Source organism: Dipodomys merriami, unplaced genomic scaffold, assembly GCF_024711535.1.
Source record: "Dipodomys merriami isolate MVZ:Mamm:240054 unplaced genomic scaffold, mDipMer1.0.p SCAF_4, whole genome shotgun sequence".
In the NCBI taxonomy this organism is placed as follows: domain Eukaryota; kingdom Metazoa; phylum Chordata; class Mammalia; order Rodentia; family Heteromyidae; genus Dipodomys; species Dipodomys merriami.
The window spans coordinates 11,423,291-11,448,089 of record NW_027205603.1 but is presented as its reverse complement, the minus strand read 5'-3'; the positions used below and the strand labels follow the sequence as shown (position 1 = coordinate 11,448,089).

The 24,799-nt window shown below is 45.1% G+C and overlaps 1 protein-coding gene across 1 annotated transcript; it reads right to left on the bottom strand.

Moving 5' to 3' along the window:
• Nucleotides 1-289: 289 nt before the first annotated feature.
• Msrb2 (methionine sulfoxide reductase B2) lies at nucleotides 290-24,574 on the bottom strand. The gene is made up of 5 exons (XM_069990511.1): nucleotides 24,453-24,574; nucleotides 18,448-18,551; nucleotides 12,495-12,571; nucleotides 2,667-2,814; nucleotides 290-1,343 (listed from the first exon to the last, which is right to left on the bottom strand). Exons 1-5 carry the CDS (start codon nucleotides 24,547-24,549, stop codon nucleotides 1,239-1,241), a joined length of 531 nt encoding a protein of 176 aa, XP_069846612.1. The 5' UTR covers nucleotides 24,550-24,574; the 3' UTR covers nucleotides 290-1,238.
• Nucleotides 24,575-24,799: the final 225 nt, after the last annotated feature.

Below are 24,799 nucleotides of genomic sequence, written 5' to 3'. Positions count from 1 at the left end.
AATCCCCAGTTCTTAAAAAAAAGATAATAAATACCTTTTCTCATCCACAACAATGAAGAAATTCATCACTAGGAAACAGGTACTAAAAGGAAAATAAAGTTTTCTTCAGGCAGAAGAAAAATAAGCACAGAAGGGAAAATGTGGCATTTCTGGGAAAAATAACAACAAAATGGACCAGACTGTAGGTAAATAATATCAACTCTACACACTAATATTGATTCTTCTGTGTTATTTCAATTTAGAGTTAGGTTTATAGAAAGGAAATTCACAGGCAGACAAAAAGCAAACATCAATTTTGATAAATATTTTATTTGAACACTTTAATGTTTTGTTCCATAGCCAGACGGTGAGAGGGTAATGTTTAGCAAACTCGAGTAGCTGATTTGCATGCCACCATTTGAAGTCCTTTGAGAGATTTAAAATTTTGAAAACAAATCACGTATTTCCCTCATGTTCTATGTGCTCGCAAAGGACTCCAGGACAATGTCGAAGTCAGAGTTATTTTGTAGAAATGCTTTAACTCTGCCCCAGAGCTTCCTGGTGCCACCCAAGAGTTGAACCGTATGGTCCTCTCAAAGCAGTAGAAGGACCTGGCTGTCATTTCCCTCCATAGTCAGGACTGGGGAATTCCACAGCCCCAGTGAGAGCGGCTCACTAAACAAGGTGAGTCTCATTTCATCCTTAAAAAAATTAAAAAGAGTCATACATCTGAATTCTGAAAATCTCTGGGCTGCCCACAAGAAAAGGGCAGAGGAGCCAGGCGCCAGTGGCTCACACCTGTAATCCTAGCTACTCAGGAGGCTGAGATCTGAGGATCATGGTTCAAAGACAACCCAGGCCAGAAAGTCCGTGAGACTCTTTTATCTCCAATAAACCACTAGAAAACTGGAAGTAGTGCTGTGGCTCAAGTGGTAGAGTGCTCGCCTTGAGCTGAAGAGTGCTGAGGGACAGTGCCTAAGCCCAGAGTTCAAGCTCCATAACCAACAGAAAGAAAGAAAGAAAGAAAGAAAGAAAGAAAGAAAGAAAGAAAGAAAGAAAGAAAGAAAGAAAGAAAGAAAGAAAGAAAGAAAGAAAGAAAGAAAGAAAGAAAGAAAGAAAGAAAGAAAGGAAGGAAGGAAGGAAGGAAGGAAGGAAGGAAGGAAGGAAGGGAGAGAGAGAGAGAAAGAAAGAAAGAAAGAAAGAGGACGGAAGGAACGAAGGAAGGGAGGGAGGGGCAAAGGAGTGTCTCTTGGAGAGGGTCAGTGTTTGCCTGCTTTGAATTTCAGCGCCACACTGTTGATGCAAAACCTCTGGCCGCTGGGCGCAGGTCCGTCGGGGAACACATGGCCAAGATGAGCATCACACTGCAGAGGAGAGAGGGTTCTGTTACTCTCAGACAAAGCTGTTTCTAATAAAACCAGATGGACAGCCTGCCTGGGCACCCCACGCCAGAGTCTAATCCACACAGGAAGCAAAGTCTCTTTCATCAGAATTTGGTTGTAGCTGGGTGCTGGTGACACCTATAATCCTAGCTACTCAGGAGGTTAAGATTTGAGACCATGGTTAGAAACCAGCCCAGGCAGGAAAGTCTATGAGATTCTTATCTTCTAGTAACCAGTAAAAAGCCAGAAGTGGAGGTGAGGCTCAAGTGGTAGAGCACCAGCCTTGAGTGGAAAAAGTTAAGGGACAGAACTCAGCTCTGAGTGCAGGTCCCGGTACCTGCACCAAAAAAGACTAAAATTGATTACAAAATTAAAGAATAAACAACACAGTACTGGTGAGTATGCCAGTATTATCAGTGTGAATGGGGGTGAATTATTCAATTTAGACCTTGACTTGCTCATATATAAAATGGAGGCAATAATTTTACCTACTTATGAATGGAAACAATACAAATCAGGTTAATATTAACACAATTCCTGGTTAAGTCTCCAGTATGTGTGGTTGACAGTGTGCATTTTTTTCTCTACTGAAGGCAAAACTAACTATGCTACTTTTATCTGCTTCCCTCTGCTGCCTCATAAAACCCATGACTCCACCAGGCAGCAGCGGCTCACGCCTGTAATCCTAGCTATCCAAGAAGCTGAGCTCTAAGCATTACAGTTGTGAGCCAGGCCACCAGAAAAGTCTGAGAGACTCTTACTCCAAATAGCCAGCAAAAAGCCAGAAATGGAGATGTGGCTTAAGTGGTAGAGCGCCAACTTTGAGTGAAAAAAGCCTACTGTAAGGCCTTGGGTTCAGATTCAGAAAAAAAATGAAAAGAAAGAAAGAAACAAAAACAAAAAAATCCACGCACCAGGAAATGTAAGTGGCCAAGGATATGAAGCTGAGTTTGCTGTCTTGATTTAAGCCATCGGCCATACTGGGTTCCAGGAAGGATGTTCTGCCCCTTAGCGAGTCAAAGCAGCAGCCTTAGGCGGTGGGGAGGGGCCAATCACAGGAATGTCAAAGGTCAGCTCCTTCTACTTTCTGTTCCATTCTCAGCCAGGGCTTAGAGGAAAGCCTTTCACTCTTATCTGAGGGCCCAGGGTTAGGGGATGGAGCAAGGGCCCTTCAAGGGTGAGAGTACCCGTCCAATTGTTCTGATGACAGAGTGCCTTGGGGATGAGCAGCTGGGGTGCCCAGGACCGGAAAACTCCCTGTAGCACGCTTGGTGGAATCAGAGAAAACATAACAACGCAAAGCACCTGCTTGCAGACCACCTCGGTGCGTGCAGATCCCAGGGAGGTGTCCAGACGTCTCAGTATCCCCGTGTGGCTTTCATCGGAGCCGGAAGTACCGTGAGCCTCTGAAAACGAAGGCCAGCCAGTCCCGGAGCAGAACTTCTTCTCGGAGCTGTGGAAGACAGTCCCCACCCGGCAGTGATTAAACATGGCTGTTACTAGATGTGCTTCATGCCTTAACTGACTGCTCCTGTGAGCAGACCTGATTCCTGCGGACACCAAACTCAGCTGAAAGAGGGAGCAGATCCGCAGAGTTCCTCCTGCCTTTCTAGGTGAGACACTGACTGGTCACCCTGAGCGGTGATGTGAAGAACTTCCTTCTCTATGTCTAATCTAAAAAACAAGAGCTTTGGAAACTTTCCTACTAGGAACTGCAGATCAAATTCATGTGTTCTAGTCTGGTGACTCTCATCTATAATCCTAGCTACTCAGGAGGCTGAGGTCTGAAGGATCGCGGTTCAAAGCCAGCCTGGAGAGAAAAGCCTTCAAGACTCTCTCTCTAATTAACTAGCAAAAAGCTGGAGGTGAGGCTCAAATGGTAGAACATCACCTGAGCAAGCATGAGGACCTGAGTTCAAGTCCTGATACTGGCAAAACGAAACAAGAACCTCTGTGTTCCAAATGCATAAAAGGGAGGGGGGAGGAGCCACAGCTGGCATAATCCTGCCACATCAGGGGAAGTGGTAAGACTCAGCAGTGGAAATTTCCAGGTCTCTGAACGCAGTGCCTGGCTGCCTTGGGGATTCAAAGCTGCCCCTATGATTCTGAAGCATGAAAAGCAGGGGAGCTGGGTGATGTCCTGCAGGCTGGACTCTCTTGCCTGTGATGCATCTACTGCTCAAGGACATTTTGAGGATTCGAGGAGATGCTGCTGGGGTGTGCTTTACAGCTTCTCATGATGCAAGCCCAAACCAAACAATTGAATGCATGGGCCATGAGATTAAAAACAGGCTCTGTTGGCAGGGCGGCAACCAGCCTAAGGGGTTTGGGTTAGCAAGAAGGCACAATGAGCCCCCCACTTTCCTCGTATAACTAATGTATGCTAATGAAAATGAAGCTCCTACTATGATTTGTTTTTGGTGTCTGAATTTAAGGACTGGACACTATCTTTTTAGTTCAAGACCGGTGCTCCACCACTTGAACCACAGCTCTTCAAACATTTTGCTGATTAATTGGAGATAAGTCTCACAGACTTTCCTGCCAGGGCTAACTTTGAACCATGCTCCTCAGATCTCAATCTCCTGAGTAGCTAAGATGACGGGTGTGAGCTGCGGTCCCCGGCTAGGATTAGTTTTATTCACAGGTGTTTCTGGGAGCTTGCAGGGGAGCCTCTGCCTGCAGGGAGGTCTCATGAACACACTGATGCTTCAGGCTAGAGCAGACAGAACAGCTGGAACAGCTGGCAAGAGAAAGAGGACAACGTGTAACTTGCTACTGAAGACCCCTCATTCAGGGCTGGGGTGGGGGGCGGTGGTAAAGTTCAGTGGTAGAGCCAGTGTTCTGTCAGCATTAAAAAGAAAAAAAGACTTCAATCCATTCTCTAAGAGCCTGCATAGAGAAGCTCCCATAAATGTCACTGGAAAATAGTTGAAAGATTTTAGGTGGCAGGGAGATGGCTCTCTCTACCTAAAAAAGAAAGAATTGACCATTAAGCTCTGCCCCCAAGTGAAACAAAGAATGGCGAATAATGGGATCACTAGGCCATGAGCACAGAAAGCTCAGCAGAGAACAAAATGAGCCAAAGCGGGCAGGGACACTGAGTCTGTCACACCCAAATTATTGAGGATCCTTGACAGCTTCTGTCTATATGATCGATGTCAATGTTTAACAGGTCGGAAATTATAGGTGTGCACTACATTTTCATTGTTCGAGACAGTCTGGCTCTGAAGTCCAAACTAGCCTGCACCTGAGGGCCTCCTATCCCAGCCTTCTCAGAACTGGGATTATAGGCACACACCCCCATGCCAGGCTTGAATAGAACTGTTAGTTGTTGGCTTTTGCTAGTATTGGGGCTTGAATTCAGGGCCTCTCATCTTGCTTGTTCATGGCTGGTGTTCTACCCTTTGAGCCACACTTCTAGTCTGGCATTTTGCTGATTCATTGAAGATGGAGTCTCACAGACATTTCTGCCTGAGCTGGCTCTGAACTATGATCCATAGGTCTCAATCTCCTGAGAAGCTACAATTACCGGAGTAAAACGCCTGTACTCAGTTTAACAGAACATTTTCAGGACGATTGTATTTCCTGAAATATACCAGGCACTTTGAGAGAAGGGCTGCATTGTTTACAATTTTGTAAACCTTTTAATTGTCTGTTTTGAAGACAAATAAACCTTTTCTATGTGCCTCTGCACTCACTCTAATGCCAAGAAGTTCTGATTGAGCCACCGGAAGAGGACGGGAGGGGGTGTGGCCAGTAGTATTTGCGTACTTAGCATGCATGAGGTGAGGTGCTGGGTTCAACCCAGAGCACCAAATATATATATATATAGATAGATAGATAGAGAGAGATAGATAGATAGATAGATAGATAGATAGATAGATAGATAGATAGATAGATAGATAGAGATAGCTATATATATATATATATATATATATATATATATATATATATATATATAGAAAAGCTATTGTCTAACATGGATGGATACACAGTTGGGGAAAACATCACCTGGTTGGTCTCCTAGAAAGGCCTCAGGGATCTCAGGGGTTCTCTTTAAAAACCTTAGAAATAAGGACTTGACTCCCACCAGATCTGGGTATGAAGCTAGGCACCATGGCTCACATCTGTAATCCAGCTACTCCAGGAGTATAGGTAGGAAGATCATAGCCTGTGGCCAGTGCCGGGCAAAAAAAATTGAGGTCCTATCTGAAAAGTAAATAAATCCAAGAAGCTTGGAGGCATGACTGAAATGGTGGAGTCCCTGGCTGGTAAAGGCAATGCCCTGAGTTCAAATCCAAGTGTGCCCCCTCCCCCCAAAAGAAGATTGAGTATGGGTTTCACACTCTCATGTGATATATCTGTGTGTCCCAGGTAAGCTATTTATTCTTCTGGCATTAGGCTACTGAGGTCACAGAATACCAACAGCATCATTACCTCAGACAACTGCTGACAGGGCCACCGTGGAGCGTACACAGCATGTTGAGAAAGTGCCTGACACATGGTACATCTATCAAGAGCAATTATTTTGTAATATCATTGCTATGATAAATATTCCAGACCTCTGAGCAGCCCTGGGTCCAACTACAAGTGTGTATATGTTCAGATCTCATGTAAGTCAGTGACCTAGCCTGAAGAAAGCCCTGAGCTTAATCCCTTGTATTGCCAAAAAAGGAAGGAAGGAAGGAAGGAAGGAAGGAAGGATTGAAAAGTTCACTTGGCCTTTGTTCCAGGGACTCACAGCAGCTTTAACCACAGCCTTTCTACCCTCAGCATCAGATAAACTACTGATTATTAAGGGAAGTTTGATAGAGAATTATGAATATGATAAAGCTTTCCAAAATGAGTGACTCTAAAACTAATAAAAAGTCATGGAAACACTTTACTGGAAGCAAATTCAGCAGAATCTAGAGATTTTACCAAGCAATACAAGGACCAACTTATGATGGAAAACCTAAGACATTCCAAACTACATATTTAAGAGGCTGAGTTTAACTCATTACTTGAAAAAAAAAACCCCACACAATTCTGGTTCACATATCCCAGGGTTTTCCTTTTGTTTCATTTGCTTTCCCACCATTTCTAGATATTCTATAGCTACTCAGGAAGAACAGAGGCATCTAGAGACAATGACAACCTAACCCTAGCTTGTAGAATTCCCATTCATTTGAAGGACTTGGGGACACAAGAGATTTATAAATAGTATTATTCAGATAGATGGGATATGCTGTGCAGAAAATGGACTAGTACCAGGCTCTTTCAGATTCCTCTGTGTGTGTGTGTGCCTATGTGTATGCGTACACTTATATGTTGATACTGGGGCTTGAACTCGGGACTCAAGGCTGATGCTATACCACTTGAGCCATAGCTCCACTTCTGGCTTTTTCCTGGCTAACTGGAGATAAGTCGCTTACTTTTGTCTGCTTGTATCAGTTTCAGTGATTCACAGCTCTTAGCTTCTGAGTAGCTAGAATTACAGGTGTGTGCTGAGGTGCCCAGTAACTTCCTATTTTAAGATGATAGGACCATGATATGTGATCTCATAACACATTACTAGAGGCAGAAGCTCCTCACAAATGGACACCATTCATTCTGACACCACAGGGCATGAGGGGGACTGTGGTAAGTGTGGCAGTAGTGGCTGGAGACAGGGTCTGGAAAAGGAGCTTTGGGGATGAAAGGGGCGCAGGACACACCCCAGGGCTCCTGTAGATGGAGAAGCCAGAGTCTTTCTTCACTCTGGGTCACTGCTGTGATTTGCAGATGGCTTCGTTCACATTGCATTTGGTCCCCACAGTGGAGGGGTTTGAAGGTGAAGTCTCTAGGAAGTGATTCCATGCTTAAGGGGGAATACTGCAGTTCTCCCAGGACTGGGTTATGCAAAGAGCTGGTTGTCAGAAAACAATGCTACCCTCATGAAGTTTCATTCCGATGCAACTGTTGCCTGTGGCTTTTCTAGCATGGGTTGACACAGCACAGAACCGGAGCAGACACTGGCGCCAAGCAGTGGGACTTCCCAGCCTCGGAGCCATGAGCCAAAACAAACCTCACTTCCTTATAAATCACCCCCTGTCTGGTGTTCTGTTACAACATAAAACAGACTAAGACCTTGAGTAAGGGCCTTAAGGATCTGGAACATTCATTTTCATGTCTGTTGGGTAGGCATCCCAGGAGCACTGCTGGCAAGGTTCCAAGCCCAGTGCTCATGCTAAGTGCTCAAGAAGTTGTGTTTCTCATCTCACCTCCCACGGTAACTCCCTTCATAACTAATGTCCATAGAAAGCTTGCTTTCCTTCCTTCCTTCCTTTCTTCCTTTCTTCTTCTCTTCCTCGTTTTCTTTCTCTCTTTCCTTCCCTTCCTTCCTTCCTTCCGTCTCTTTCCTTTCTTTTGTTCTTTCTTTCTTTCCTCTCTCTTCTTTCTCTCTTTCCTTCTTCCTTCCTTCCTTCTTTCCTTCCTTTCTTCCTTCCTTCCTTCTTTCCTTCCCCCCTTTCTTTCTTTCTCTCTTTCTTTTTCTTTCCTTTCTCTCACTCTCTCTCTCTCTCTTTCTTTCTTTCTTTCTTTCTTTCTTTCTTTCTTTCTTTCTTTCTTTCTTTCTTTCTTTCTCTTTCTCTCTTTCTTTCTTATCCTAGGGCTTGAACTCTGGGCCTGGGTGCTGTCCCTGAGCTTTTGTGCTTAAGGGTAGCTTTCTGCCACTTGAGTCACAGCTTCACTTCTGGTCTTCTTGTAGTTTATTGGACATAAGAGTCTCACTGATCTTAAGGCCTGGGCTGGCTTCCAACCACAATCCGCAGATCCCAACCTCTTGAGTAGCTAGGTTGACAGGAGTGAGCCACCAGTGCCCAGTGTAAAGTTTTCATATTGCTGCAGCTGCGAAACAATGGGAGACACTACTCATCTACAGTCAGGAAGCACTTACTGGGCACCTCCATTTTAGTTTCCCAGGGTGGAGGCGACAGATTACATGTCACAGTTGTAAAGTTAGAAGTACCAAATCGAGGTGTGGGTAGGGCCAAACTCCTCTGGAAACTTCAGGAACCCCTCTATGCCCCTCCCAGGTTTCTGCAAAGAGCTAGCAGTCCCTGGACTCAGTTGCTGCGCCATTTTCATGTGGTACTGTTGGTGACTGTGTTTCTTCTCTTCTTCCAAGACACTGAAACACTGCCACACCTTTGTCTCTATGACTTCAACACTGAGTCCATGGACACAGAGGGAGAAGAAAACTGGCAAAGAGTTACTGAAGATAAAGATAAGCAAAGAGCAGGGTGCTGATGGTTCACACCTGCAATTTTGGTGACTCAGGGGGCTGAGATATGAAGATCACAGTTTAAAGCTAGCCCAGGCAGGAAAGTCCAAGAGACTTTCATCTCTAATTACCTACCAAAAAAAAAAAAAAAAAAAAAAAGCCATAAGTAGTGCTGTGGGCTCAAGTGGTAGTTTGCTAACCTTTAACAAAATAACTCAAGGACAGCATCCAGCCCTGAGTTCAAGACCCCCCCCTGCCCCCAAGATGAAGAGAGCTCCTGCTGACAAGAGGGGTCTCAACGGAGAGCAATGCCTGGGGTCTGTTGTGCAGAGGACAGGTAATATGGCGTCTTTAGGACACAGCTACAGAATTCTTAAAAGCAGTGTACAGCCTGTGGCCATATTAGTCCCCAGAGCCAATCAGAGGCTCCCTGCAGCCTGCACAAGCTTTCCCGTGTGTCAGTGAGCCCTCTGCCTGGATGCCTACTCCAGTGCTCAACTCTGGGGTGCAGTCAGTCCTCTGGTCACATGCAAGCTTCCAGGGGCAATGGGCCATGATATGATGCCTAGGGATCCTCATACAGACTGCTCAAGGCCGGGGTGAAAGCTGCAGACCCTCTGTGGAAGGAGGTCTTCGCCCTGATTGCTTTTTTCTGCTCATCTGATCTTAACCCATTATATCCGCAATAATCCTTTTCCACCCGAAGTCACAACCATTGGTTCCAGGGATTAAGACTGAGAAACACAGTTCAACCCATGAGGTCTGTAAAAGAAGTCAAATGGTCAAGGAACCCCAGCAGCCTGTCAGTTTTATCTCCTTAACTAAACAAACGAGTTAAGCCATTATAAAAGTAAGTCCTCAACAGTGTGCTACTGAGTAACAAGAATCTGGAGAGGAAAAAAATAGTCTAAACCTAACATGTGCTTTCCAAGGCAGGCAACTTCATGAACTCCAGGCCCCAAGAACACATAGAACTTCAGTGAGTGGACAGGAGGGGTGAGTAAACCCCAGAGGCCACACAGAGTGAGGGACAGGCTGCAGGTGCAGGAAGTCAGGAGGTTATACTTCCTGTGTTTGCTTTTTTAATTTAATGTTTAGTTTTGGTTTGGCCATTGTTTTGCTTTAACTCTATATGAGCTTTATTTATTTATTTATAGTAGCAGAAAGCTGATGAAGAGACTACTCTTATTTCCCTCATTCTAAGCTAAAGCAGCAGGAAAAAGAGAACTGAAACAAACTCAAACTTTTTTTTTGTTTTTAAATAAGAAATATCAACTTTGCATCCAAGAAACAACCAAGGGTCCTGTCTTGTTAGTGTGGTGAACAGCTCCACACATTCAGGCTTTTGGAGAATCGGCTGGTAATCCTGTCACTTGGAGCTACTTTGTGACCTTGCAGATCCAGAGCTGTTTGAACTAACACTGTGCTAACACACTAGCAGCCCCTAGTCCCGTGCAATGTTCCTTAAATAAAATAACATGAAATGAAAATGTCAACTTCCCAGCCACGCCAGCCTCAGTTGAATGCTCGGCTGCACCCAGTGCAGAGGAAGGGCATTTCCATGGCAGGAGTGAGTTCTGCTGGCCACAGCTGTCTGCCCTAGCTCTCAGGTTGTTCCGTGCCCACAGGCCTGGCCTGTGTGGGAAGGGGACATCAGATGCTGAATAGTGAGAAGATACTAACAAATCAATGCTCTCACTGGATGACATCTTGTCTCTGTCATTACAATCCAAATGTAGAAAGAGAGTGCATGCCTACTGACCCGCCAGCAACAAGGCAGCCCTCTGAACTCTGGCAACATGGCTCTTTCTTGGAAAGCTGTCCACTGAAGGTCCACTTCTCTTTCACAGAACCAATGATCAAGGGGTAACTAAGATTTCTGAACCTGTGTCTCCATTTTTGTGTGTGTGCTGGTCCTGGAGCTTGAACTCAGGGCATAGGTACTGTTCCTAAGCCACTTTGGGCTCAATGTTAACATGCTACCACTTAAGCCACAGCACCACGTTCAGCTTTTTCTAAGTAGTTCACTGGAGAGAAGAGGTTTAAGGACTTTCCTGCTCAGGCTGGCTTCTAACTATGATCTTCAGAACTCAGCCTCCTCAGTAGTTAGGATTGTGGGCATGAGACACCAGTCCCTGGCCTGCATCTCCATTTTACTGCTGTGATATTGTGAAATATCTATTTGCTCTTCTTCCTATTTCCTGGCAAATCACAATTGGAATCTGCCCAGTGATCATGTCTTTGTATGTGCCAATGAGCTGGCTGATGGCTGGCAGTCCTGTGGTAGCTACTGGATGGGCACTGGTCACCAAAGCATGACCAGATAGTTGATTTTTTTTTTTAAGGAAGGAAGACAGGCTGAAGGTTAAGTTGATCACCAAAGGCCATGGCCAGTGACTGACTCAACCATGGAGCTGCCATAAGCCTAAACATCAGGGTCCAGATAGCTGAAAACATGGAGATATCTAGAGAATGATCCCTGAGAGGGCACAGGAAGTGTGGCACCCCTCTCCTGTGTCATTCTATTCACCTCTGCATTATACTATCCTCTATCATAACCCAGTAAACCTATGTGTTTTCCAGAGTTCTGTGAGCTCCGCAGGTAAAGTAACTGAACCCAAAGAGGGGGTGTGGGAACCTCAATCTGTAGCAGTTGATCAGAAGCACTGGCCACAGCCCTGGGCTGGTGATCAGCATCTGAGTCAGGGGGCACCCCTGGCATCTGATGCCCCTGCTGGTGTCTGGTCATGTGATCTCACTCCACCTAGGTCACAAAAGTCTCTGTTGTGCTATGATAGTTTGGAGAAAATGGTTTGTTTCCTAGCCAGTCCAGGGTGCAAACACTAACTTTCTCCTTGTTTCCCCAGAGCCTCCTGAGTTGCCTCTCCGCCCCCCCACCCCCGCAGCTATCTCCCCACTGGCTGGCAGACAATTGTGCATGAATGTGGGCCAGTCTGGTCCCGTGTGGGCACCAGAGAAAATGGATTCTACTTGTTTCTCATCCTTGCAGGTGTGGTCTGGCTTCCCTAATGCAGCTGGCTCGCCAGGAAAAGTCTGTCTGCTCAAAGCCCAAAGGACAGAAGGAAATTCTGCCTAATGGAAGATTCGCAAGGCTGGCTTGATTTATATTTTATTCTAAACCAATTTAGGGATGATGCCAAAGAAAGGAAAACATCTTTGAAGTTCTAAAAAACAAGACTTCAAAGATATTTCCTTTCTTCTTCATCGAATCTATTTTTTTTAAAGACTGTTTCCTGTATATCTAAACAAAAAGCTTTTGTTGAAAGATTTTAGATCCAGATTGACTTAGAGAAGGCTTTGAAATCAGGGGACAATTAAATTTACTTCCAGTTAGTGAATGAGGGTCTGGTATTCACCATCAAGCACAGTGGGGAATCCACCCTCATAAAACCCTAAATTAAATTATAAACCCATTTTCCCTGAGAGAGGTATAGTTATTTTTTTAAATCACATGACCAAGCAAATACTATTAGGGTTTAACTGTCTTTTACATGCTTCCCTTTAAAACATTCTAATAGCATTATGGTAAAGAATCTGCCATGTTTTCGTTTGCTATTTCCTATGTTTATATAAAGAAAAATATAAGCTAAGAATATAAGCTAAGTCTTGTTAATTGCTCAAAAGCTACCGGGAAAAATTAAGACTGATAGCTTCTAAGAATAGTTCCTCTTAAACAAATTAAGGAGGAAACTAAAGGCTACCTGGGAGTTAGGGGAGTCGCTCAATGGCAGAGAAAGTACTCACCATGCATGAAGCCTCAGCACCAAAACGTAAACAAGAAACGGTATTTATCCAAAACCTCAAATGAGACTGAGCTGTCTCAACAGAGGGGGAATTGCTCTTCGTTAGCTCTGGCTTCCTCATCTCACCTGAAGAGTGGAGCATCGCAGCACACACAATGGTACATTCCCGGGTCCTTGTTGTTCAGGTAGGTCCCACTGAAAGGCTGAAAGTAAATGACACATGGGTGCATGTTTCCCACATCACCAGAAGGAGGCAATGTAGCAGATTTAAGCCCAAAGACAGAGAGGATGAAGGTGTAGCTCAGAGGTAAAGCACTTGTCTAGCACATGTGAAACCCTGGGTTCCATCCTTAGTACCACTAGAAAATGAAAACAAAAGTAAACACCACCACCATGATGTTTCCAAATCAATGAATTGTATGAATTTGACAAAACACAAATACCACCAGAGAGGAAATTACAACCACCCAAAGAAGAAGCCTGAAGGCCTTATTTACAACTTGGTCTTGATTGTACCCAATATTTAAGTTAGGACATAAATAATGCTCTGTATTTACACAGAAGTTTTCATCAATTTCCATGAAGAAAGATGTAATTTGTGGACGTTTTCAGTCTCTTTTCAAAAGAGCTAAATGAGGAACTGGAATCCTTGTCTCAAATATGTTGAAATCCCCAATTAAAGCAGATCATAAAGGCACTGAGGGTGTGGTGGTCAGTAGTACAGTATTTTCCCAGCATGCACAAGGCCCAGAGTTTGATCCTTAAGACAGGGAGGAGGGAAGAAGAGGGAGGAAGAATTCAAATGCCTACTGAGCACTGAACGCATTGTAGCATCCCAAATGCATGGGAGGTTAGGTTGGGAGGACTGCAGTCTTAGGCCAGCCCAGACACCTCTGCACCCCCCAAAAAAAACTGAAGTTACCACGTCAATGAGAGAAGGTGGGTGTGGTGGGCAATACCAGTCATAAAATAATAGGATAAAATGAATAGGATAAAAATGAAATTCCATCTCAAAATAACCTTTGGGGGAATGGAGGGGGTAGGGAGCATGATTCGGAAGTAGGGTGCCTGCCTAGCAGGTGTGAAATCCTGAGTTCAATCTCTAGTAAGTATTATAAAAACAAAAACAAGCTGGGCGCCGGTGGCTCACGCTTGTAATCCTACCTACTCAGGAGGCTGAGATCTGAGGATTGCGATTCAAAGCCAGCCCAGGCAGGAAACTCCATGAGACTCTTATCTCCAATAAGCCACTCAGAAAACTGGAAGTGGCACTATAGCTTAACTGGTAGAACACTCAGCTTGAGCTGAAGAGCTGAGGGACAGGGCCCAGGCCCAGAGTTCAAGCCCCAGGACTGACAAAAACAAAAACAAAAGAACTTGCAAGTGAAACCTCCAGTTCCCTGTGGTATTAAGCACATATTTTCAAAGAGTAGCGTGATGGGCCATTTCAGATCAAACTTCTGAGCCAACCAGATGGGAGCCCTTGGACATTTTCCCTCTTTAAAACCCCTATATTAGACGCAGAATTGTGAATGCTGTGAGCTAGTCCTCCAGAGCCGGGCGGCCAGCTCTGGCAGCATGGCATCTGTGGATGAGGGCTTCATAGCCCTCCCCGCTGGCCTATGGTACATATGTGCCCGAGGGCTGCCAGCCTCAAGGCTGAGCTACAGAACTCTGTTCATACAAACAAGATACCTGGTAAGGGTCAGAAATGCAATTTCAGCGTGGCAGGGGACAGATGGTAGAGAAGTGATAGAGCATTGCTATCACAGTTAAGTAAAATAAGAGCAAATAATTCATATAAAGAGGAATTGTTCAGCCAATGTATTTTAGGGGATGACAGCTACTCACTACCTCCTTGTCTGACTTCTAATGTTTCCCTCCCCACTCCCTCATTTGACAGATCTTATCATGTACTTAGGACCAAAATTCTGCTTCTCATTTATCTGTTCATTTTAGTATTCATGGAAACTGTGTCTACTTGGTGCAGGGCTGAGTACACACTAAAGTATGAGTACATACTGGGATTAAAATCCATGGTATTCTCTCTCCCTCTCTCTCTGGGGTGGTAAAGGGGTTTGAACTCAGAGCCTGGTACTTGCTCTGCATGATTACTCATGGCTGGCATTCTACCACTTGAGCCACTCCTCTAGCCTGGCTTTTTGCTGTTTAATTCAGATATGAAGTCTCACAGACTTCTGCCCAGATTAGCTTCAAACCATTGATCCAACTGATCTCAGCCTCCTGAGTGGCTAGGATGACATGGCACATTCAGTCCTTGTTCCCAAAGAATGTGCTGGTGGCTTAGGTAGGAAGTTATACCAGACCATGACAGCCAGGACAGAGGAGTGTATGGAGCTGGGTACTGCCCGACCACTGCCAAGAAGGTATTCTCACCAAATATTGTCTGTCATTGTGTAGAGTCTGTTTTTGTTTGTGTATTTTTACCCTGCACAGCTGATTGGTATTTATTATCTAAAAATTCCAAGACCTTAGGGCAAGCTTTGAAGGATGAGACGGCAGAAGGACTTCAGACAAGTAGAACAGTCCAGATAAGGTGAGGTGGAGAGGGAGGACAGGCAAGGCCTGGCCACCATAGAGCTGTAGAGCAGGCTAAGAAATGGACACCCTGGCCTGCTGAGCGAGGGGAGCCACTGGGAACTGCAATGGCCAAGAACATGACCAGAGCTGGCTTTCAGAAATGATCCCTTGATATCCAAGTCGAGAATGGACTGGAAGGGCCCCGTGGTACAGCACTGGGCATGCACGGAGTTCTGGATCCACTCTGGACACTGCAATTAACAAACAAAAAGAACAAAAACCAAACAGATTGGAGTAGAGGGAAAAATACACCAGAAGCAAAGAACAATCAGCTAAGCGAGTCACTAATGCAGGCTTGCTGGGCTCCTGCTCTGGCTGGAAATTAAAAACCAGAGGAGAGAATGAAATGGCTGGCTAGCTGTCAGGGATAGGGGCCAGGGTCAGAGAGAAAATAAAGCTCAAGGCACCTGCTGGAATTCAGTCTGCCTGCTCTGTTCTTTGATGCTGTCAAAACAGTACACTTTAGACCAGACATTGGTGGCTCACACCTATAATCCTAGATACTCAGGAGGCTGAGGTTTAAGGATCAAAGCTGTTTAGCCAAGCCGGGCGCTGGTGGCTCACGCCTGTAATCCTAGCTACTCAGGAGGCTGAGATCTGAGGATCGCGGTTCAAAGCCAGCCCGGGCAGGAGAGACCGTGAGACTCCTATCTCCAATAAAACCACCAGAAAACCGGAAGTGGCGCTGTAGCTCAAGTGGTAGAGTGCTCGCCTTGAGCTGAAGAGCTGAGGGACAGCGCCCAGGCCCAGAGTTCAAGCCCCACGACCGACAAAAAAAAAAAAAAAAGCTGTTTAGCCAGGCACCGGTGGCTCACGTCTGTAATCCTAGCTACTCAGGAGGCTGAGATCTGAGGATCACGGTTCAAAGCCAGCTCGGGCAGAAATATTTGTGAGACTCTTATCTCCAATAAACCACTAGAAAACTGGAAGTGGCGCTGTGGCTCAAGCGGTAGAGCAGGGACAGCGCCCAAGCCTAGAGTTCAAGCCCATGACTGACCAAAAAGAAAAAAAAAAGTAAAGATCAAAGCTGTTGACTCTCATTTCTAATTAACCAGCAAAAAGATGGAAGTGGAGGTGTGGTTCAAGTAGCAGAGCCCCAACCTTGAGCAAAAAAGCTAAGCAAGAGCTCCAGACCCTGAGTATCAGCCTACGCACACACATACACACACAGATACCACACACACACCAACAACCAGTAGTAAAAAGCAACACTTGCTGAAAACAGTGGACCCTGTCAAAAGCGGTAACTTCAGACAAGTCATATTCTCAAAGGCTGGGGGACAGGGTCAGCAGACACCAATGAAGGGGTTAGTATCTGAGAGAAGTTACCATTCCCTATGGGCCTATGGGGTAAGGGAAGAAGCAGTCACCAGATCCCATGGTATGGTATGGTATAGGAGCTGCCACCAGCAGAACAGGAACACAGCTACAGCCACACTTCCAGGGCTAAGGGAACCTCAGATCCCTGCTAATTTCTCTATCCTTCCCACTAAGCTCTGACATCTCTTTCTGCCTGAATTGAGTCAATGGCCAGGAGACAAGAAAGCCAGGGAAGAGAGAAGCCTGTGGAGAGTAGATGAGGAAGGTACCCACAGAAGGGCCCCCACAAAAGGACCTGCACCTTCTCTTCTGAACACTGACTTTAGTACTGCTCAAGTTGGGCTGCAGCTTTCTTTGGCTGGGTGACAGCAGAGACAGCAGAGACCCAACTTAGTTCTGTTGCCCAGTAAAAAACCATGTGTAACTGAATTCAATCTGAATCCCTTGGCCTAACGAAGCTGACAGAGGCTTACAGTTCTGCTGAGTTCTGAAATGTAAAATGTGGAAATGGAGCCACTGAAAGGGATTTATAACATTAGTTGTAAGTGACGCTGCTCATTTTGTACAAGGGCCAAATGCAAAATAGAATGTACCATCTGTTTCAGAAGCCTACAGATTTATTCTCTGAAACATCTGGCAGAGAATCTCCAGGCACCAAGCCTTGTCTGGCTCTTCACCTGAGCATAAGAGCAGGTTTAGAATATTCTTGTGTGTGCATGCCTGTGTAGACACACTCACACACACACACACACACACACACACACACACACACACACACACACACACACACACACACACACACACACAGGTCAGAGCATCACATATAGCTCTCCTATGCTATCAACAATAATTCAAATGAAGTCTCTTTCCCAGTGAAGACTTTATTAAAATCCCACCTGCAGAAAGCTGTGAAAAATACTAGCAAAAAGTCTGAATGCTTTAGCATCAGGGAACTGGAGGGTTTGATCATAATGACAAGGCCATATGTGAGCCACCAGCTGTAGAGTTTTCCAGGTACTGAAAAAGGAAAAATGTAAATATTTTTTTGCAATGTTGCTGTACTGTGGTCTATCTGTGGGACCTGCTTCACAAATGAAAATATGGAGTGGAAGTTCAATAGCTCAATTGCAGTGCCTCTAGTTGGATCACTTGTTAAGAATCACAGTGCTGAAAAGAATAGCTTTATAAAGAGGAACCAGTGAAGGCTGAACGAAAGCTGAGATTGCTGACTTCAGTTTAAATAACGTTTTCTCCTCTATGCCCTCAGTCATTCTGTATCCATAAACGGTTATCCAGTATCACAGCCAGACATTACGGTAGACACAAGGGGACAAAACACAGCAGAAAATGTTATGAAGGGCAAGTACTGTAGAATTAAACCTGACTTGGGACTGAGAGAAGGGCTCCCTGAGGTGAACTTTAGGCTCAGAATTAATTGGTGGGTATGAATTAATCAGGAGGAGCTAGGAAAAGGAACATGGTACACAAGGGCCTTCAAGGAATGGGAACCCAGAGTACTTGTGAGCTCCCAGCTCTCCAGCTACAGCTCGGAGACTTGGGGTTGGGTAGGATACATGAGCCACTGCCTTTAGGAACTAAGTAACTCTTCACTACTTTTCTCTTTCCTTGAAAGTGGTAGAAGCCACTGAGGGATCAAAGCTGGGTAGTGTTTTCAAAAGGTGTCTTTAAGCTAATACCTGGGGGCTCATTCCTATAATCCTAGTTACTTTAAAGACTGAGATCCAAAGGAGTATAGTTTGAGGTCAGCCTGAGCAGAAAAGACTATGAGCCTTCAGTTTAGAAAATAAGCAGCAAAAAGCTGGACTGGAGGTATGGCTCAAGTGGTAGAGTACCAGCATAAGCAATCATAAAGGCCTGTGTTCAAAACTCAGTACTGACAAAGGTGGGGAAGATCCTTCTTTGGTTTTGGTAGCCACATAGGGTGAGAGATGTGCAGCATGGCAGTGGGGGTGCTGGTGGTGGATGTGTCCAGGGCTAGATTCAGGATTCTACAACGGGACAGATTCCAATGCCCAGAGAAGGGACCAATGGAAGAGGAGCAGATTTGCACAGTGGACAAGGCCTACTTGGAGTTTGTAGATGGTCTTCTGGCCCCTCTCCAAACCCTTAACCAGACACTGTACATCAGGCCACTCACAGGCTCAGTTCCTTTTTCTCTGGTGACGTAGAACTGCTCAGGGGTCAGTTTCTTCTGCCACTCAGCCTTGGTGAGAGACGGGGACTCACACTTCGTAAGAGACCCTGCAGTGTTATATAAGGAATTTGTTTATTAAAATTGAAATGCGCAATGAACTTCCCTTTCAACCACAGTATCCTGTCACCCGGTGATAGCCCCGCCCCTTCCTCTCTCTCCATTTCTCCATGCTCACAGGGACAGGAAGGCTGGATTACAAAATGCTTTGAATAACCAGAACAGTTGGTTTTCTAGTCTTCCTGGGAACACAGAAGCTGAAGTAGTTGAACTAGGAGTAAGTTCATGCAGAGTAGGTTCTATTCAAAGTGGAAACTGATTGGCCCTTCTATACTGCTTTCAGACCAGCATTTCCTGTCACACAGCTGGAAACACCATACTACTATGCTTCCTGGTCTGTCCACTTCTCAATTACTTTTGGACTCTGTGTGTGGTGTTGGTACTTGGCTTTTGAACTCAAGTAGAGCACCAGTACTCTGCATTGAGCCACACCTCCAGCCCATTTTTTTTTAGTTTGGTACTTTAGATAGGGTCTCATACTTTCCCCTAAGACCAACAGAGGTACCCTCCTACCTCCACCTCCAAGTAGCTGGTAAAGGCATTACCACCACACTTGGTTTGTTTTTGAGATACAGTCTCAATCATTTTTTTGCACAAGCTGACTTCAAATGGACAGTTTCCTGCCCTCTATTGACCGCTGGAGCAGCTGGGATTACCAGTGTGGACCACCACGCTCAGCCTGTATTACTTTTATATGGTTGACTATAAACAAATAATTAGAACAAGCCACTCTGTGGCCAACGCCAAAAGAAAACTCAATTGTCAGTCTCCCAATAAATTTCCTAATTATCTAATATTAAGAATTTGAAAGTATTTTATAATCTCTACAACATTTCAATTTTCAATGAGAAGAGGCCCAGAAGAGGTTAGCAAGCCATTCTTGCACTGAAGATGAAATACTAAATGTCTGTGATGTGTGCACTCACATATCAAACATGCAACTGTGTTTAAAATTAATTTTTGGATACACACACAAAAAGTCCTAAATAATCTTTTAGCAAGAAAGACACCTTTATGAAATTGCATGATAATATACTTTTAGTATTGTATATTGTTGACTGCTTATGCGTATAATTTATTTAAAGGCTTTAAAAAAAATAGCAGTGCTGGGTTTAAACTAAGGACCTCAATCTAGCAAGGCTGGCCTCCACCATTGGTACTATGCCTCCAGGCCTGCTTTTTGGTGGTTACTTTTCAGATAAGGTCTTGCTTCCCTGACTTCTATTTTTAGGCTTCCCCCATGACTAGCTTCCCTTTCCACAAACAAGGAATCTCTAATGTCTTTCTGTCCTGGCTGGCCTTGAGCAAAGAGGTCCCATTCTCAGGATCCTCAGGAGCTAGAATGTAAGCACAAGCCACTGATGCCCTACTCTGAGAAAGCTTTTTGTTTCTTTGTTTGAGCAAAGGTTTTGGTACGTAGATCATTGTGGCCTCTGACTGTAACTGACCTCTCTCAGCTCCACCAGTGCTGGGATTACAGTTAGGCAGCAACATGCCAGGGAGTCAACCATCAGAAAATTCTCAATCTCTTGGGTGAAATACCTTTGGGAAAAAGCCCCAAATATGGCCCTGAGATGACCAATTACAAAGAAGAAAAGACACCTTTAAAATGGAGGAATCTGGAAGCCACCTTAACTAAGTGAGCAAAGTTAGTATCATTAAAGTGGATCTGTGGCATAGGAGACTCATAGTTACCGTACTGGGAAGAACAGTGTACCTAGTACCGTTATCTTTCAATTCTTTTTATTTAGGTTTATTTATTAGGCTGGTGCTCTACTATTTGAGCCAAACCTCCACTTCCTGTCTTTTGCTGTCTTATAGGAGATAAGACTTTTCTGTCCTGGCTGGCTTCAAATTGAAATCCTCAGATCTCAGCCTTCTGAATAGCTAGGATTATAGGTGTGAGCCACCAGGACCTGCTCCACAAAAATGTTTAATCTGATCATGAAGAAATACACAAACATAAAGGAAAGGAAATCCTGGAAAACAACGAAGTGCAATGAGTTTCCTTTCACTGATTTCTAGATCCAAGGAAAATTAAGCAGTAGAGACACTAAATGGAACATAGAAATGTCAGTATGACAGATACATTAGATAACAGTGTTATAATGAGGTTCAATCTCAAGAGTATGATAACTGTCCTCTTAGTTCGCAGGAAAAAAATCTTTGGTCATAGGAGACAAATGCAGAAAGATTTAGGCATAAAGTATTGTCAACACCTACAACTATCTCTAAAATGGTTTAGCAAGTAACACAAGTGTGTGTGCACATACATATGTGTGTCTCAATGGTATGTGTGTCAATGGTGGCAAAGCATGGGGAAGAGGTCACAGAATTAGGAGGGAACTTCATTTCTGTAGAATTTTCCCCAGTAACCTATAATCTCAGTTTAGTCATGAAGGCAAACATCAAATGATGACAGACTGAGAAGCACTCTATATGGTATGTGACCAGTACTCAAAATTGTCAAGATCTTGAAAAACAAGGAAAGACAAACTGTTGTCACAGCCAGAACAGTGATAAATGAGTGTCACCCTGACTTCCTGAACATTGAACTTTGGTTTCCTAAGCCTAATGGATGAAAACTCACTCGATGTTGCACAAAGGACAATCTTAAGATCTCCAAGACTTGTTTCCACCCTAGTTCATCATCGCCTCTTTTACACCAAAAGTAGCCTGCCCAGTGTGGTAGCTGAGTCTTCTGAGCCATTTTCAGGAATGGGGATGGGTGGGGTGAAGCTACTGATTCAGGACTTAATTCCTTTTCACACTGTGGGGTTTCTGTCCTTGCTAGGGAGTATGAAATAAGTTCAGGAGCAACATCTACAAGCTAGGAAGAGTTATTGTAATTGTAAACACAAGGCCATAACACTAGGCCTCCATTTCACTAGGAATTAGATTTCAGTTGTATGCTAGCCCCTCAAGTTATCTGTAGTAGTTTAACAAGCATACTTTTGAGCCTACCATTTTGTGTGGAACTAGATCCTCCCTTCACATGCTGTAATGAGCAATGCTTAAAACTTGAAGTTAGGCATGGCAGCTCATGCCTGCAATCCCAGCTACTCAGGAGGCAAAGAGGAGGATCTCAAAAGTCTAGGCCAAAACATATCATTACTCTTGCTTAAAATTTCCATGTTCTGCTAGCACCCTCTGCCATCATACCTCTTTCCCTTTAGGTTTCCTGGCTAACTACTACTCGGCCTTCTGGATGAAGTAGTCTATAAATGTCAATTAAAGCCTGTGGATTGATGAAACTTTTGAGTTCAATGACACCTATACTAATTTCTGCCTGCTGTCTGTCCATTTCTGAGAGAGGCCATTGAAGTCTCCAACTATGATAGCAGATTTTTCTCTTCCTGGAGTTATTTTCACTTAACATGGTTTGGTGCTCTGTTGTTACGTGCATATACATGAAGGACTGTTTTGTCTTGGAGAACTGGCCTTATTTATTATGTAATGTCTACCTTTAATCACTGATTCCTTTCTCTAAAGTCTTCTCAAATTAATGTAGCTACGGTTTTTTTTCAAATTTTTTATTGTGATTAAGTGGTTACATAATTTCCCAAATTTCACAGTATTGTGGGATAGTGATGCTCAGTTAAAGTCACAAACACATTCTAACTTTCCTGGAGCAAATTGTCTATTACAGTCTAAAACATTTATGAGTTCTATGTATAGCTACGGTTTTTAAGCATTAGGTGGTATATTCCTTTACTTTTAGTCTATGTGTTTATAGTAAACTAATTATGAGTGTGTTCATTTTATTATTTATTTATTTTTGTAGTACTGGGGTTTGAACTCCAGGTCTCAGGCTCATCCGGCTTGCTTGCTTAGTTAACACCTCTGCCTCTTGATTCATGCCTGTAATTCTTTGACCTTCGGAATCTCAGCCTCCTCAGTAGCTCAGATTATAGGTGTGAACCATGGGCCACAGCACAAGTGGGATTCTTATGGGGCTATCTGATAGACTGGGAATGTAGCTTAATGGCAGAGTGCTTGCCTAGTACGGGCAAGGGAAGGCCTTGAATTTGAGCCCATCACAAAGAGAAAGTAGGAGAGAGAGAAAAAAAAAGACATGAGGGGAGAAGAGAGACTTGAAAGCCTGTCCTACCCCCTTGCTCCCCTCCCCCAGCCAGGAGGCTAATTCAACACTCAGCAAAAACATGGCCATCTCCAAGCCAGAAAGTGGGTCCTTGTCAGGCAACCAAATATGTCACCATCTTGGTTTCGGACTTTTCAGCCTCCAGAACTATGAGAAATGAGTATGTATTGTTTAAGCCTCCCACTCCATAGTATTCTCATATGGAAGCTCAAGGTCAGACACAAACTCAGGAAGGGACAGCAAGCCAAGGCTCAAACTATTGACCACCAAGCCTTTTAACGGCAGAACCAAGCCTTTGACCACAGAACCACTACTTGCTTGTCATTTTTGGTGGATGCCTACTTCCTGGTTGAATTGAACTTGCATGATTTACTTATGCATTCCAACACTGATTTGGAGGGAAGTCAGTTTGTGGTTCCTAAGAGTAATACTATTAAAAATGTCTTTGCATATAGAGCTTTGATCTTTTGAATTATTTCCTTAGAATACATTCCAGAAAGGGGGTGTCTGATGAGTTATACAGCTCCTGGTATGTACTGGTGTCTGGCCAGATTTTAATATGGCTTTAGAACTTCAGATGTCAGGCCCATTTATCAGGCTGCTTATGACAGCACCAAGCACATGCATGAAGCAGTTTCTGGTAAAACCCTATGAAGGGTGATGAAGAGAAACCCAGCTCACAACTGTGATATTTCCATTACTTGTGGCTCTCAGCAAACCGTTCCTGGCATACCTGAGGGCTTGGGACAGATAGCAGACAGGCTGCCTGAGACCCTGAGGGACTGGGAAAGTCATCACTTGGAGTCATGTTGCATCAGCCACAGCTCCACATTGCCAAGTCTTTTATTTATTTACCATTACATTTTGTAACCTTCAACAGAAGGCCAGGCTGGTGATCCCACAGAGGTGAAGCGTGGATCTGCCTGGGGCCTGCCACAAGGCAAAACGATGGTGAGTCTACCCGAAAATTAACTGACACACAAAAAAGCAAAAAAGGGCTCAAGTGGTGGCGTGCTTTTCCACCAGTCCCTGAGTTCAAAACCCAGTTTGACAAACACAAGACTAAAATCAAGCAAGCAGTAAAACAACCACCACCACCATCACCACCACCACCACAAAACCCTCCCGAGATTAAAACACAAAAGAGTCACACATGAGGTAGTACACTTTCAGATGGCACATTCTCAGGTATCCCTGTGTCTTCAATGGACACACAGAAAACTGGATCAGGAAGTGGGTCAGTTGAGGTCTCTACTACACCCCTTCCTAACAGAGAACGGCAGATATGCCCCAGTTGCTCCCCCCCCCCAAAATATGGGGGCCAAAGGTGCTTCTCAGGAAACACACAAACACACACCTGGTCCCTTTGGCCATGAAGAACGAAAGGCCGGTTTCCTAAGGGAGCTGTCTAACCAACAGGTCTCCCGGGCCCAATCGGGAAACCCCGCCGGGCTCCGGGGGCGCGGGCCGCTCCCCCTGGCGGCCGGAAAGCTGGGGGCGACGCGCGGCCCGGCGGGATCTCGGGGTCCCCCACCCCCGAAGCCCGCGGGCCAACGTGGTGCCTTCGGAGCCTCACATTTTATACAATAAATAAAGCACACAACAGCTTTACAGAATCGCGAGCCCGTCCTGGACAGACGCTGCGCCTCTCCGGCCTTTCTCGCTGCGCTGGGGCGGGGGGACCCCATCACCTTGAAGGCCAGGCCAGGATCGCGGCGGTCAGGACATCCCCCAATCAGGGCAGTGAAACCAGAAACCGCGAGGAGGGACGGGAGAGGCCCTGTCCTACCTGCGTCCCCGCGGCGCGTCCCCGACAGGCCCCGAACCCTGCGCCCAGGGACCTCTCGGAAAGGAAGGACGCGGAGAGCTCGGAGGAGGACCTCCATGCCGATCCTAGGCCCGCGTCCCGCCTCTCTTCTCTAGCTCCGCCCCCGGTACAGCCCTCACGCCTAGCCCCGCCCCTTTCGCTGCTCCGCCCCTTTCGTGTCGTCATGCCCCCTAGCCTGTAGCTCTGCTGATTCCCCCGTTCCCTGTCTTTGCCCCGCCCCATAACATATCACCACGCCTCCTCAAAAGCCACGCCCTCTCACGTTCCTTGCCCCGCCCTTCACTCGTCCTGCCCCGCCCTGGCCTGGA

What these genes read in the sequence shown, in the direction of transcription:
- Msrb2 (XM_069990511.1), bottom strand. Translation starts at nt 24,549, where the DNA reads ATGGAGGTCCTCCTCCGAGCTCTCCGCGTCCTTCCTTTCCGAGAGGTC. An exon ending in GACGCGCCGCGGGGACGCAG is followed by an intron (nt 18,552 to 24,452) that starts GTAGGACAGGGC and finishes ATAACACTGCAG; the next exon opens with GGTCTCTTACGAAGTGTGAG. An exon ending in GAGAAAAAGGAACTGAGCCT is followed by an intron (nt 12,572 to 18,447) that starts GTGAGTGGCCTG and finishes ATTTACTTTCAG; the next exon opens with CCTTTCAGTGGGACCTACCT.